The sequence below is a fragment of the Mesoplodon bidens genome (genome assembly GCF_964165515.1).
Source record: "Mesoplodon bidens genome assembly, chromosome: 3".
Lineage (NCBI taxonomy): Eukaryota > Metazoa > Chordata > Mammalia > Artiodactyla > Ziphiidae > Mesoplodon > Mesoplodon bidens.
In genome coordinates, this window is record NC_138178.1 from 102,584,486 (window position 1) to 102,599,206 (window position 14,721).

General features: G+C 45.7%; 1 protein-coding gene across 1 annotated transcript; it reads left to right on the forward strand.

Moving 5' to 3' along the window:
- The first annotated feature begins 6,627 nt into the window (after window positions 1–6,627).
- PNP (purine nucleoside phosphorylase) lies at window positions 6,628–13,504 on the forward strand. The gene is made up of 6 exons (XM_081228321.1): window positions 6,628–6,765; window positions 8,582–8,751; window positions 11,511–11,614; window positions 11,815–11,990; window positions 12,104–12,294; window positions 12,857–13,504. The coding sequence occupies exons 1-6, from the start codon at window positions 6,755–6,757 to the stop codon at window positions 13,072–13,074; spliced, it is 870 nt and encodes a 289-aa protein (XP_081084447.1). The 5' UTR covers window positions 6,628–6,754; the 3' UTR covers window positions 13,075–13,504.
- Window positions 13,505–14,721: the final 1,217 nt, after the last annotated feature.

Sequence of the window (14,721 nt, forward strand, 5' to 3'; positions counted from 1 at the left end):
GAAGACCCAAGGCAGCCAAAAACAAAGTATTTTTTTTTAATTTTAAAAAAACAATAAAAACAAAACATGAACATACTCCAAGCTACAAAAATCCCCAATATCCTCCTCCCTCAGCTAATATGAATATGACTGCTACTTCTTTACATATTAGAGCTTAGCCTCTATCTGGTCTTCTCTCCTTCTAGACAAAATGTATTAGATACCCAATCATAGAATTACTCTACTTCCTGACAGCATTCAATCCAGAGCAAAATCCCATTTCCTTAAACCCTTTCAAAATCTCTTAACACAAGCCCATTTCTATAATAAGTTCTTTCTAGCACTCTCTTACTGACAACACCTCAGTTTTTCATAGCTTGTGCTTTCCCCTCACTGCACCAAGTAATAACCAAAAAAAAACCAAAAAACAAAAAAGTCCAGAAAAGTCGAGGTCTTCTGACTTATGGTTCTTTTTTTTTTTTTTTTTTTTTTTGGCCGCATTGTGCAGCATGTGGGATCTTAGTTCCCCAACCAGGGATTGAACCTGTGCTCCCTGCATTGGGAGTGTGGAGTCAACCACTGCACCCCCAGGGAAGTCTTTGACTTATGATTTAATGCTTTTCCACTCACATCATCTACTAGGCATATCGAAAAGGGCAGAAGTGCAGAGGTGGCAGAATGCATGGTATCTGGGATGGAGGCCTTTTGATGCTCAATACCTGGCACATAGAAGCTGCTTGATAAATGATTAATTAATTAATTAATTAATTACCTTAAACCCTATCTTGAGGGAAATTTGTGTACTGAGCAATACTGTCAGCTGTAGTCCCAGGCAGGGTGGATATTCAGCTGGGACACTCCAGTGTGGCTGGTATCACTTTATGGCTGGCATTTGTTCTGATTGGTTGGCTCCTGTACTATACAGGTAAATAATTTCAATGTTACCCCTGGTACCAGGTATCTTACTTATGGGATGGGGGTTTCTCACATAGACTGAGAAAAATCAGGCTATAGAGGTGTATTTCTTTGCTAGGACTGCCATAATAAAATATCACAGACTGGGTGGCTTAAACAATAGAAATTTATTTTCTCACAGTTCTGGAGCCTTGAAGCCCAAGATCAAGGTGTCAGCAGGCCTCTGTCCTTGGTTTTCAGATAGCTACCTTCTCCACTGTGTCCTCACAGGTCCTTTTCCCTCTGAGCACACATCCCTGCTGTCTCTTCCTCTTCTTATAAGGAATTAGAGCCCCTTGTGACCTCATTTAACCTAATTGTCTCTTTAAAGGCCCTATCTCCAAACATAGTCACTTTGGGGTTAAGGGATTAGGGCTTCAACATATGAGTTTTGAGATAGTCCCTAAGAGTCCATAACAGGAGGATATAAAGAAAGACACTGCAAAGATTTGGAAGGTTTTTTTCTTCAGGCTTCCAACCAAGTGGTAACTATCACACTGTGTAGATGGCAGAGAATGGGGCTGGAGACATCTGCTGGGCTTCTGCCACCCAGGGTCCCAATTTGATTTCTCTTTCCACATACCCTATTTCTTCTTTACCCTTTCCTGAAGTGGTAGTTTGCCACCCGTGTGAAACCAACACAGTCCCTTACTCCATTTCCAGGGCAAAGAATGTTTTTGGTAATGTGCAGAGTGAATTAACCAAGATGAGGTGTAGTATGGGCGGTTGGATGGAGTGGGGTAGGGTGTGGTCTAGTTTTAAGGGATTATTTCTCTTTATCACTCTGCACCTTTGTTCCCTTCTGTTTTATGTCCTTTCCATGCCCCAGTGCTTTGCCCCTTCCTTTAGGGTGTAGTCAGCTTCTCTATCTGGGGATTGATCTGTTAGGTCAGTCTGTTTATCTTCACTCTGTTCCTGCACTGAATGAGGCACAAATAGGGATCTCACACAGAGATGAGAAATGAAAGTGATCCTTTTACGGGGGTGGGTGGTGGGTGGGCGGGAGGAACTAAACTAAAATAACATTTTAGTTTCAGGAATTGGAGAAAATGGAAGGTCAAAGATTCTTGGTGATGGTGGCGTAGGTATTTAAATAGGAGAACAACTATCTTGTGGTCTAGAGAGAGTGAGAAATTTCAGTTGAGAGGGCAGGAATAAAATAGATTTACTGCCTAAAAAATCCTGAGAGGCTGAGCCTCCTTCTATAAAAGTTGCCATTGGGAGTCACTATCTCGAGATATCTTCCCACTCCATAAGCCAATACTTAGTGACTTGGAAACTGCCACTTCCATTCTTCAGTTTCCTTGGTATTGAGCATGGAAGATGGGTGTGTTACTGCATGTGTGCCTGGACATGCGAGTACCTCAGAACTTCAAAGAGGGGCGAGAAGAAGATAGAAAAAGGGTAATAAGGCAGTAATGAGCTATAATCACCCTAAAGTTGATAATTGTTTGGTTCCTGACTACAGGAACCCTACAAGTACAGAATAAAACATAGTTCCAGCTTTGTAAAATGTGGAGACTGGGGAGCAGTGACTAGAAAAGGTAAGAATAGTATTGTGCACTATACTTTCTGTAATGATTGAAATGTTTCTACGCTTTGCAATGTAGTAGCCACTAGCCACATGTAGCTTTTGAGCAGTTTAAATGTGGTTAGTATAACTAAGAACTGAATTTTTTATTTTATCTTTTAATTTTATTAAATTGAAATAGCCATATTTGGCTAGTGGCTTCTGTTTTAAACAATGCAGGATTAAAGTTGCTGCTGATGGGCTGGGCGTACCTCTAGTTTTTGTTCTGATCCAATTCATGGTTAGTTGGGTCTAGAGAAATCAAAAACAAAAAGAGACAAAGGGGAAAAATAATAATAGTCAATATTTACTGTGTACTTACTATAATTCCAGGAACTTATCTAAACATTTAACTGGCATTTTATATAATCCTTGCAACTTACTTGCAAGAGTAAGTACTATTATTATCACCATTTTACAGATGAGAAAACTGAGGCATTATGAGATTTTTTTTTTTTTTTTTTTTTTTTTTGCGGTACGCGGGCCTCTCACTGTTGTGGCCTCTCCCGTTGCGGAGCCTGTGCTCTGGATGCGCAGGCTCAGCGGCCATGGCTCACAGGCCCAGCCGCTCCGCGGCATGTGGGATCTTCCTGGACCGGGGCACGAACCCGCATCCCCTGCATCGGCAGGCGGACTCTCAACCACTGCGCCACCAGGGAAGCCCGAGATTTTTTTTTTTTTTTACTTGCTTTGGATCACACAGCTGGTAGGTAAGGGGTGGAGATGGATGGAATTCATTCACAGGTAGTTTGATTATAGTCCACTCATTTACACTACACAGATTCAGGAATGAGGTGGCAAGGAGTACCTGGGGCCATAGTTCCCAAACTCTGTGCCAATGGGCAAATTCGCAGGAGTACTGTGGGATATTTAAACTTTTTTAAGGGAAACACAGCAATATTTGACATCTCTTGTATACGATGCGAACTGCTAGCTCAAGGTAGTTCACAGTTTGAACATTAGGTTGTGCTACATTGGGACTTCCCTGGTGGCGCAGAGGACACGGGTTGGAGCCCTGCTCTGGGAAGACCCCACATGCCGCGGAGCAGCTAAGCCTGTGTGCCACAACTACTGAGCCTGCGCTCTAGAACCCGCGAGCTACAACTACTGAGCCCACGTGCCACAACCACTGAAGCCCGAGCGCCTAGAGCCTGTGCTCCACAACGAGAGAAGCCACCGCAATGAGAAGCCCACGCACCTCAAGGAAGAGTAGCCCCCGCTCACTGCAACTAGAGAAAGCCCACGCGCAGCAACGAAGACCCAACGCTGCCAAAAATAAATAAATAAATTTATAAAAAATAAAAAAAAGACTTGCTACATTCCTTTGATGAGAAAATATCTTTGCAAAGCTGGCTTTTAGGAGGTCGTCTGATAAAAAAGTAAGTACTGTGTGGAAATCAGCCCGGAACAGGAAATGAGGGTAGTGGTGCTGGACTCCAAGGTTTGAGAAGTTGGGCAGTGCCCAACAGGCACACACATTCCATTAGTAACTGTGTTTATTTAAGAAAAAAACAAAAAATAATTTTTCTTTCAACTTGTCTGTATTATTTTTTTCAAATGGTTACTAAGTTGTTAGGCACCAGCTACCTAAAAAGCAAAACTCTTAGGTATTTCTTTTGCCCTAGGGGTGCTGTGAAAAAATTTCTGAGTTCCTAAGTGCCCTATAAACTAAGAAACTGGGAACCTCTGGACTGGGGTATTGCAAACAGATCAAAATGGACTATGGACACTTGGCTTGAGATGGCCTGAAGAGAAATAATAGACATTTAATAGACATTTCATATATATGATCATTAAGTATTTGCTGTATGCCAGTGTTCACAGTGCCCCAGATACACACACACACACCGATATACAGACACACACAGAACGCCTAAATCTGTACCCTTTAAAGGGAAAAATCCTGTAAGGAAAGCAATGAGAGATGCAAACAAACCAAGATTAGAGGTAGGATGGGACCCAAGGGCTTGATGCAATCTGGAACCTGGGCCCTTCTGTTGGATAGACCACTAAGATGTGTCCTGAGGAGGCCTGCTAGGCCTCATAGGGTAACTCACAGGGCCATTGGTGAATCTGAGATTATAAAGATTGGGGTTCCAAATGATTGTTCAGAAGCTTGGTTGCTGAACTTGAATTCAGAATAAAGTATATTGTGTGGTTCTGAAGGTTATGTGACCCTGGCCAAGGTGCAATCTGGTAAACTGTCCTTGCCTGTCATATAGCAGTACATTTCTTTGGTACCCAGAATGTTGATATATTCTGTAGGTTCCTCCCTACATGACATAGGAGAAACACTACAGAAGATTGAGTCTTGTCCCTCAGTTTTCCTTTTGTAGATATATTGAAGATCATCTACACTTACTTTAGACAGAGTCCATTAAAATTAATTAAGGGAATTCCCTGGTGGTCCAGTGGTTAGCACTTAGTGGTTTCACTGCCGAGGGTCAGGGAACTAGGATCCCACAAGCCTCCCCGCAAGGCCAAAAAAAAAAAAAAAAAAAATTAATTGATTAAGTTTGTGCTTTCTTAGATATAATTATGTACTACTCTTGTTTTTGTGTAAACTGGATTGGATTTGAGGTGTTTAAAAAGAAACTTTCAGCAATCAAATATTGATAGATATTACCCTTGGGCTGATTTTTACTTATGACTGAACTTACCCATCATGCTTTCAGTGTCTCAATTGTACAGAGTCACATTACTAAGGTGAAACTTTACCTTTAGATCACCCTATTGTTACCTTTGCTAAAATTACTGGATGAATAAGGAGAATGATAATAATCCAATAATAACAGTAGAATAAACCGTTCATTTGGCACTGTGCTCAGTTCTTTATATATGTTATTTTTGTGTTTACATATATTGTCACTACTCTTGTGTCCCTAACACTAGAACAGTTCTGGTACATAGTTGATGGTCAGTAAGTATTTGTTACATGAATGAGATAGAAACGGAGCTGGGAAACAGTGGTTTGGGCCATGGTGTTGGCTAACACAGCAAGCAGGAAAGGTTAGAGCTCAGGAGGGTGGAAACAGGTGGAGGATCCCAATAGCTAAGCAAGGACAATTTGTGATTTGATGTGAATTTGGTTAAAATTGTAAAAGTGGAGGCAGAAAATAGCTAAATTCTTACAAAGACATTATGCTGCGTAGTTCTGTTACAGGAATTTTCATTTTAGGGAAGAATCCTTCTGTAATTATCTGAATTCCTTGGATCAAGTATCATGTAAATCAAGGGTCTGTCTGCATTTCCCCATCCCATCCCCACCCTATCCCCATCCTTTATCTGTGTCAAGGATCCAGGAATTGTGTGTGTGTGTGTTTTCCAATAAAACTTTATTATAGGTTACAATTCTTTGTAAATACTACTGTTTCTTATTTATATAACAAATTTTTTTAGATATCCATAATAATGAGTAAAGAATGTATGGAAGTAAGTATTCTATGAATAACTTATAATTTGGGGAATACTGGGGAAATTCCTGGAAATTCCTATTTCTCATTCCCAAATCCCAAAGCTTAATATCTATAGGGAATTTGGAAACACCTGGAGAAGGGGATTTGCTGCATCCTCCTGCGAGGATCCTGGGATTCTTACCTGCAGAAATTTGTCTTCTCCTCATCTGGGCATGGATTTAGACCCCTTATATGTTCTCCCATATCCTGTAACCTCCAGAGCAGCATTATTGCTAGAGTCGACCCTTTTTCCTTTGCCCAGGAAGCAACTCAGACACAGGCTCACTTAATTTTATTCTGGGTTTGCACCACGTAAGGTTTAAATTTTTCTCTTTTCAAATCTCTCATGATTTGCTGTAGACACAACCAGGAATGGGGTTGCAGGTAGATGGTTCGGGGGCTCTCCTCCCGACTTCTACCCTCTTCCCTCATAGGATTCCGTGCCGGAAACTCCGGACCTGCAGTTAAAAATGGGTGCAGAGGCGAAATGCTGGATGCTCCTACCCCTCCCCCGCGGTGGGTAGGGTGAGTATAGAGAAAGGTACTGCAGCTGGGAAGACCTCAGATTAGGTTTACACCCTAGCCTTCGGCGATTGAGTCGGGCGCGTCACCATGGAGACGGGGCCAGCCGCGTACTCGCCTGCCATTGGCTGGGACTCCTGAGCTGGGCATATAAGCCAGCGCGGTGCAAACAATGCGCTGTGTGGATCGTACCCGGTGACGGGCGGTAGCTCCGCTCAGTGGAGTAGGTCTGAGCGGAGAAGGGCAAACTGATCGAGAGGGCGTCGGCGGGACCATGGACGACGGGTGAGGCGGGCACCAGGCCCAGGGAACCCCGTAGGCCCCTGGGGAGGGGAAATGGCTGTCATCGAGAACTGGAAACCCAGCACTTTGGGCCCCGAGGAGGCCAGGAGAAGGAACGAGTGCCCCGGGGATGCAGAGAGGCCTTGGCTCCGAACCCAGTATCAGGGGCAAGGCGGCAGAGCAGTGGGGCGGCCAGCGCTGGCAGGGGCGCGCGCGGGAATCGAGCAGGGGTGGCGCCACCAGAGCAGGAAGGGGACAGGTTAGTAGACTGTAGACTACTCGCAAAAGAAGCCGGTGTGTGTGTGTGCACGCACGCGTTGCGATGTGAGTGTAGAGGGAGCGTACTCCCCCACCCACATACAGAGAAGAGGTCTTTTCAACCCACGTGCTCGTCACAGATTCCCATTCTAGAGTCTAGGCAAAGCCGCGAGGTACTTTTGGAGTCCATATCTAGAGTTCCTCCTTCAGAGGAGAGATTGCTCACGTCCCTCGACAACGCCTCTCTTTCCTCCAGGGTGGAGGTTCAATTAAGTTGGGGATGTTGTTTCCAAGGAGAGAAGGAAATTCTTATTCACTGAACTGAGCAACAGATCCTGCCTACTCCCCCCACTTCACCTTTGAAAACCCTTATTTCGGCTTTGGTCCTTGAAATCCCAGCCCAAGTCTCCAGCAGTAGGGATCAAAGTGGCTTTTGGGTGCCCAGGGATTCAGCGCATTCTTGGGAGACTGCTGGCCAATAAGGAAGTCCTGTAAACTGTGGCTAGATGTGCTGGGTGGCCAGGGCTTCACACATATTTCATTTCCTTGGCACCTCTTGGGGATGCTATTTGATTAACTTTTACCATCTCACTGCTTCTCTCTTCATCATTCTATGACCCCGGTTCTATTGCCCCGACCCGGTCCCATACCCTGCTACTTCCCTGAGGGTAGCCCGGTGTATTGTAAAGGCAGCACTTTTGAAGAAAGAGGTTTCCTCTGGAGGCTTGGTTAGTTGTGTTCAGCTCTGTCACACCTCAGTCGTCGTTTCCTCCCCTGCCCCATCCCTTCTCCTTGTTTTTTCCAGATAGGTATGAGAGAATTGGACTGGAATTGTGAGAAAAATTCCCAGTTGATTCTTGGGGATGTCTGGGTTCTGCGTAAGTGTATGCCTTTAGGTCTCTGAAGGGCAAAGGACCTTGGACCTTGATGAAGAGAAGGAAAGATGGGAGAAGGCAGGGAGGAAAAATGGGCAGGGGGGAAAGTTGTAAAAGAGGTTCAAGTGCTATGGATCTGAACCATGATTTATGGAGTCAAAGGTCTTTGGAGCTTGTTAGTAAATTTTTAATTCATTTTCAACCTGAGCCGATAAGATAGGTGAGGCCCATTACATTCCCTTGCTTTACATTAGAGGAAAGAATTTGAAACACAAGTTACTTGCCTAAAAAAGACAAAATTGGGACTAGAATCCCTCCCTGTTGAGTTCTGCTTCCTCAAGACCAGAATTCTGAAACCTGGTTTTTTAATCAGAATTACCTGAGGCACTTTTGTAAGAAATAGAGATTCTGGGGCCTCTCCCCATTCTGTAGGGGTGGGCTCCAGAGTCTATTTTTCACAAGCAGCTGCTGAGGAACTTATGCAGTCAGTTCTGCTCCAGCTGTTGACAACCAAAATTGTGGCCTGGGTTTGCTTTTTTGTGCAGTAGCTTGTCTAGCTCCTTGGCCAACTTCTCTGTCCCCTGTCACCTTGGTACCTCAGTCAGCCTTTCTACACCGAAGGTCATTAGTTTATGATACCCTTGGGATGGAAGTGAAACTCACCTTGGTTTTCCTTTTTTTCCTAGATTCAAGTATGAAGATTATCAGAACACTGCAAAATGGCTTTTGTCTCACACCAAACACCGACCTCAAGTGGCAGTGATCTGTGGTTCTGGGTTAGGAGGTCTGAGTGACAGATTAACTCAGGCCCAGATCTTTGACTACAGTGAAATACCGAACTTTCCCCGAAGTACAGGTGCTGGCAAGGGGGAGGGATAGGACTGAGGGATATTGATGGAATTCTGATGGGAGGGCAATGCTTCTACACCCTGGCTATCCTCTATAGCATTTGACTAGGGACAACTGTTGTAACAGAGGGAAAAACCCACCAAGAATCAGAATGACTTTAGAAGGAAATTCCCCCAGTAGAAATGTTTTAGTAGGGCGTGTTTATGTCAGTGGTACTGTATGATGACATATTTCCTGTGCTTTAATGACTCAGCTCCTTAAAGCTCTACAACGTTTCCCCTGCACACTCTTTCCCCACACACACCATGGTCACCACATCCTCACACACCTCTCTCATTTCTTTCAGTCTGTAGCCTAAGTGGAAAGAGCAGTGCCTGTAAGCTCCCAGACAAAGTCAGGCCTTCCCTGTCCCATGTGTTCCTGCCATTCCCAATCTCCCCAGCTCTAACTCCAGTCCTAGGGTAAGGCACACACTGGTGCACAGCAACAAATGAACACACAGACTGCCATGTTCTTGCAGACAAATACCCAGGTGAGGGCTTCCCTGGTGGCGCAGTGGTTGAGAGTCCGCCTGCCGATGCAGGAGACACGGGTTCGTGCCCCGGTCTGGGAGGATCCCACATGCCGCGGAGCGGCTGGGCCCATGAGCCATGACCGCTGAGCCTGTGCGTCCGGAGCCTGTGCTCCGCAATGGGAGAGGCCACAACGGTGAGAGGCCCGCGTACCGCTAAAAAAAAAAAAAAAAAAAAAAAAAATACCCAGGTCATACATGAATACACAAGACTTGATTCACACTGACCCTTTGGAGGGGGAAAGGGCCCCCTATGCACAGTGGAGTTCTGAGGATAGTGTATCCAGCATCCTAATAGCCAAAAGCTCTAAGGCTGGGCTTCTGTGGTGGTCCAGTGGCTAAGACTCCACACTTCCACTGCAAGGGCGTGGGTTTAGTCCCTGGTCGGGGAAGTTCCGCATGCTGAGGATGAGGCTTAGAGAAGGGCCAGGTGAAATAGGGCCAAGTAAAGGACAAGAGTAGTTTATTTGGTTTACTTATTAATTTCTCAGATAACTATTTCAGATTCTACTTTCCTTCCTCTTTTCCCTGGAGAGTTAAGAGTTTTAACAGATATTTTTCATGCCCTTTGGAGCAAGACTGGGAGACCAGAGCAGGGAGGTGGAGATGGGGTTGGAGAAGGAAATATTAAAAAGTGAGAGAAGGGAGTGCAAAGTTTTCTAAGAGAGATAGCAGTGACTGGCTCCACCTGCCACTCCTACCCGCAGTGAGAAGGGCACTGCACTAAGTAAGTGGATTAATTTTTTTAAACTTTATCAGTTTACTTTTTTTTTTTTGCGGTACGCGGGCCTCACTGTTGTGGCCTCTCCTGTTGCGGAGCACAGGCTCCGGATGCGCAGGCTCAGCGGCCATGGCTCACAGGCCCAGCCGCTCCGCGGCATGTGGGAACTTCTCGGACCGGGGCACAAACCCGTGTCCCCTGTATCGGCAGGCGGACTCTCAACAACTGCACCACCAGGGAAACCCTATCAATTTACTTTTTATACTTTATTTGGGTTTCCCTAACTGTGTCACCTCTGCTCTACTACTGGTAACTTTTTTTAAAAAATAAATTTATTTTACTTATTTATTTATTGGCTGTGTCAGGTCTTTGTTGCTGCGCACGGGCTTCGTCGCGGTGTGCCAGCTTCTCATTGCGATGGCTTCTCTTGTTGCGGAGCACGGGCTCTAGGCGCGCGGGCTTCAGTAGTTGTGGCGCGTGGGCTTCAGTAGTTGTGGCGCGTGGGCTTCAGTAGTTGTGGCACGCGGGCTCAGTAGTTGTGGCCCACGGGCTCTAGAGCGCAGGCTCAGTAGCTGTGGCGCACGGGTTTAGCTGCTCCGTGGCATGTGGGATCTTCCCGGACCAGGGCTCGAACCCATGTCCCCTGCATTGGCAGGCGGATTCTTAACTACTGCGCCACCAGGGAAGCCCTGTAATTTTTTAATAAGCTCCTCAATCTCTGAGTATCCCTCAACTCTCCCTGTTTGTTTTGTTTTGGTCCCTCTCCCAGACCATCCATTCTCTAAGGGATAGGTTAGCCATGTCCATTAAAGGAGAAATGTTAGATGAGAGAAATGGTAATAATGGTTACTATGTCTGTGTGGAGAGTTATTTTTGCACTCCCATGCCCCTGCAGGCCCCATTCAGGGCACGTATTCCCAAAGGACTGTTTTGTGGCTCACAAAGGAGACTGGTATGGGTCCAACCTCAGCCCCTTTCCTTGTTCCTAGCCTCCTTAGGAAGCTAGAATATACCATGAGCTCCCTCTCAGGAGTGAGGAAGCATATAATTTAGTTAGGGTAATAAGGATGCAGATTTTGAGAATTTTGGAAATTTTGGAAAAGAGGTCTATAATTACGACACTCACTGCATTCATTATTACTCACTTATTCTATTTTTTATTCTTTTATTCTCTTGCAGTATGACTTTCTTATTCTTTTGAAATTTCTTTAAAAAGAAACTGATGTGTGTTCACATTGAACATCCTCACCCCCATAGCTCTAATCTCAGGATGTACTTGTATCTAAGTTTATGATTAATTTCTGTCACCCCCACCAGACTTAAACTTTCTGAGAGTGGAGATGATAACGTTTTCTTTTGATTAATTATACCCTCACCTGTTGAGCACAGTGAGTTGGCTCAGAGTAGGTACTCAGTGGATATGTGTTGTATGAAAGCATCTGTCCATGCATTTCCCTTTCTTTTTTGTATACAGTGCCAGGTCATGCTGGTCGACTGGTGTTTGGGATCTTGAATGGCAGAGGCTGTGTGATGATGCAGGGCAGGTTCCACATGTATGAAGGCTACCCGCTCTGGAAGGTAAATCAGGGACACAAACCCGATTGGGTCTGGACGAAGGGGGAGAGAGCTCTCCTATTTTATTACCTAACTACCCAGGCAAGGTAGATTTTTGGTCCCCTTCTTTCTTGTCTTTTACGCTGTATATCATGTTTATATGCATGGGTGGATTGGTGACATTTTAAAGAACACTCTCTGATCTTTTATCTTCTGCTTCTAAGGTGACATTCCCAGTGAGGGTTTTCCAGCTTCTGGGTGTGGACACCCTAGTGGTCACCAATGCAGCTGGAGGGCTGAACCCCAAGTTTGAGGTTGGAGATATCATGCTGATCCGCGATCACATCAATCTACCTGGTTTCTGCGGTGAGAACCCTCTCAGAGGGCCCAATGATGAAAGGTAGCTATCCTGCTCCTTTTTGTATAGATGGGTAGGCTCTAAGGACTTGTCTGGGAGTTGGGAGAGAGCTTACTCTATTCCATTCATCTGAGATAATCCAACCCGTGCCCTAGGTTTGGAGTTCGTTTCCCTGCCATGTCTGATGCCTACGACCGGGATATGAGACAGAAGGCTCACAGTACCTGGAAACAAATGGGAGAGCAGAGAGAGTTACAGGAAGGAACCTATGTGATGGTGGCAGGCCCCAGCTTTGAGACTGTGGCAGAGTGTCGTCTGCTGCAGAAGCTGGGGGCAGATGCTGTTGGTGAGGAGGGGAACTTGGCTGGAGGCTTGAAGAGGGAGGGTTCTGGTAAAATAAGACGGAAAAGAGAATAAGATTGTAGACCTAGATGATAAACTGAAAGAGGGCCTGACTTAAGGGAAGATTGAATTAAACTGACTTGAAAGGTGGTGGGAGGTTTGCATTGTAGCATCAACTCACCACCCACCACCATGGGCTCTAACCACCATAATGCTAATGACCGGTCCATAATTTGATGACTGTTTCTGATTATTTTAACAAATATCATTATAGCCACCTTGTGTACCCTTTGGCTGGAAGATAGAATTGCATCATTAGAACTGACTTTAGAATGACCACAAACAGATAGCAATTTCTATTTATAAGAGATGTACAAGGCCCTCTGAGGCCCGACTCTTTTAGGCAATACAGAGCAGCCTAAGCTTGACACTAATTTAGCTGCTTCTTTGGATGTTTTCTTGATGCTGAATTGTCAACGAGGTGATTAATGGAGGTGAGGCTAAAGGGTGAGGAAAAGAGTCATTTGCGGATCCTGACAGTTGGTTTCCCTCTTTGTCCACATCAGGCATGAGCACAGTACCAGAAGTTATAGTTGCAAGGCACTGTGGACTTCGAGTCTTTGGCTTCTCCCTCATCACTAACAAGGTCATCTTGGATTATGAAAGCCAGGAGAAGGCCAATCACAAGGAAGTACTAGAGGCCGGGAAGCAAGCTGCGCAGAAATTGGAGCAATTTGTCTCCATTCTTATGGCTAGCATTCCACTGCCTGACAATGCCAGTTAACCAGCCCTGGAGTGGTCTGGCATCTCCCTTCTGGGATCCAAGGAGCTGCTACCTGCTTTGGCCTCTTGCTGGAGTCACGTGCCTCTGCCCTTAGGTAGTGGCAGAAAGGAGTGTCACCTGCCCTGCTTCTCCCTCCAGACCTTTCTGATACAGAGTGCTCTTGTGCTCAGTTGTCATCACAAAATGATTTCCACCCCTATTCCTCTTCAAGAGCCCAAGCCCTACCACACATCCAAGGATTTGCCCAGGATTTGACTTGGGGCTGTCGAACTCAGCCTAGTAGCTACTGCTAGCTTTTTGAGATGATCCTCTTACATTGCTGGGGGCTCAGCCCTGCTCCTCAAAGCACTGGAGACCACAGAAGGAACAGCCTCTTCCTTTTGGAGTTTTATACTATCATATTTTGAGAATAAAGAGAAAGATGAAATAATTTCTTTATTTTTGTGTAATTTGGGATAAGGGTGGGGCACAGGCCAAGACTGGCATGAAACCAATCATGAGACCACATGTCTTGTGGTTTGACTCCCTGCCTCTCAGACAGCTAAGAATTGAGGTAGATGGTATGTGAATGCAGGAAAGGCAAAGAGGTGAAAGACAGTGTTAGAAGATAAGGAAGGACTGTACATGATGGCCACTTCCCTCAGATCAGACTTGCCTCTGTCCCTTTGCTTTCTGGTTGTTTCTCTCTCTGTCAGCTCTCATGAATATGTGAATTCATTCACTGAGCTCAGCTTATGTTCCATAGTTGCCACATCCTTGGTAAGCCCTAATTGTATTTCTTGTTGGTTTCCTTCGGTTCCCCCCCACACACCGCCGCTGGTAACCTCTGCCGTAGTTCGTGACAGCCATGCATTCTGTCACTCCATTCGGACAGTGCAGTGGCAAATACCCCTTTCTCTGCTGCCAACAGCTCCACTGCTGATTAGCGTCCTACCAGCCCCTGTGAAGTTGACTCATACTCTGGCCTCTTCTCTTGGAGCACTTCTTTGCCTCCTACTGCTTTCTTCCTGGCTTTTCCTTTTCACCATTCTTGGTCAGAACCTCCCTGTGACAGGAGCCTAGGCATTACCTTTTGTTGGCCCATTGCACTGTTGGAGCTTATCAACTTGCATTCAGCTGGCTGGCACATTTGAAAATCATACTGTCCCCACCCCCTCAGGCCTGTTTGCCTTTTGACAGCGGGTAGAGCTGGATGACTCTACAATAGTGGTAACATTTCAGTTAGTAGTAGTATAACATGCAAGAGGTGGGCTTCCCTGGTGGCGCAGTGGTTGAGAGTCCGCCTGCCGATGTAGGGGACAGGGGTTCGTGTCCCGGTCTGGGAAGGTCCCCCGTGCCGCGGAGCGGCTGGGCCCGTGAGCCATGGTCGCTGAGCCTGCACGTCCGGAGTGGGAGAGGCCGCAACAGTGAGAGGCCCGCATTTTGGCAGGAAAGCTTTCGAAAACTTTCAAATCATCCTTTGTTTGCTACCTGACCTACTTAGCTGAGCCCAGCACAAAGAAAAAGTATCCTGAAGTGACCCTGTAACTACTCTTCTTTTCATCCGTTCTGTGTACCTTCATCCACCTCTAAAACTCTACCTGGCAATCTGCTAGCATCTGTCATTTGTCTCTGAGAGAGCTGGTGTAGAGGGAAGGACTGTGCATC

Bases quoted from the DNA above. Each gene is read 5' to 3' on its own strand.
- PNP (XM_081228321.1), top strand. The intron at 11,615-11,814 runs GTAAATCAGGGA...TCTGCTTCTAAG, and splicing joins AAGGCTACCCGCTCTGGAAG to GTGACATTCCCAGTGAGGGT. The intron at 12,295-12,856 runs GTGAGGAGGGGA...TGTCCACATCAG, and splicing joins GCTGGGGGCAGATGCTGTTG to GCATGAGCACAGTACCAGAA.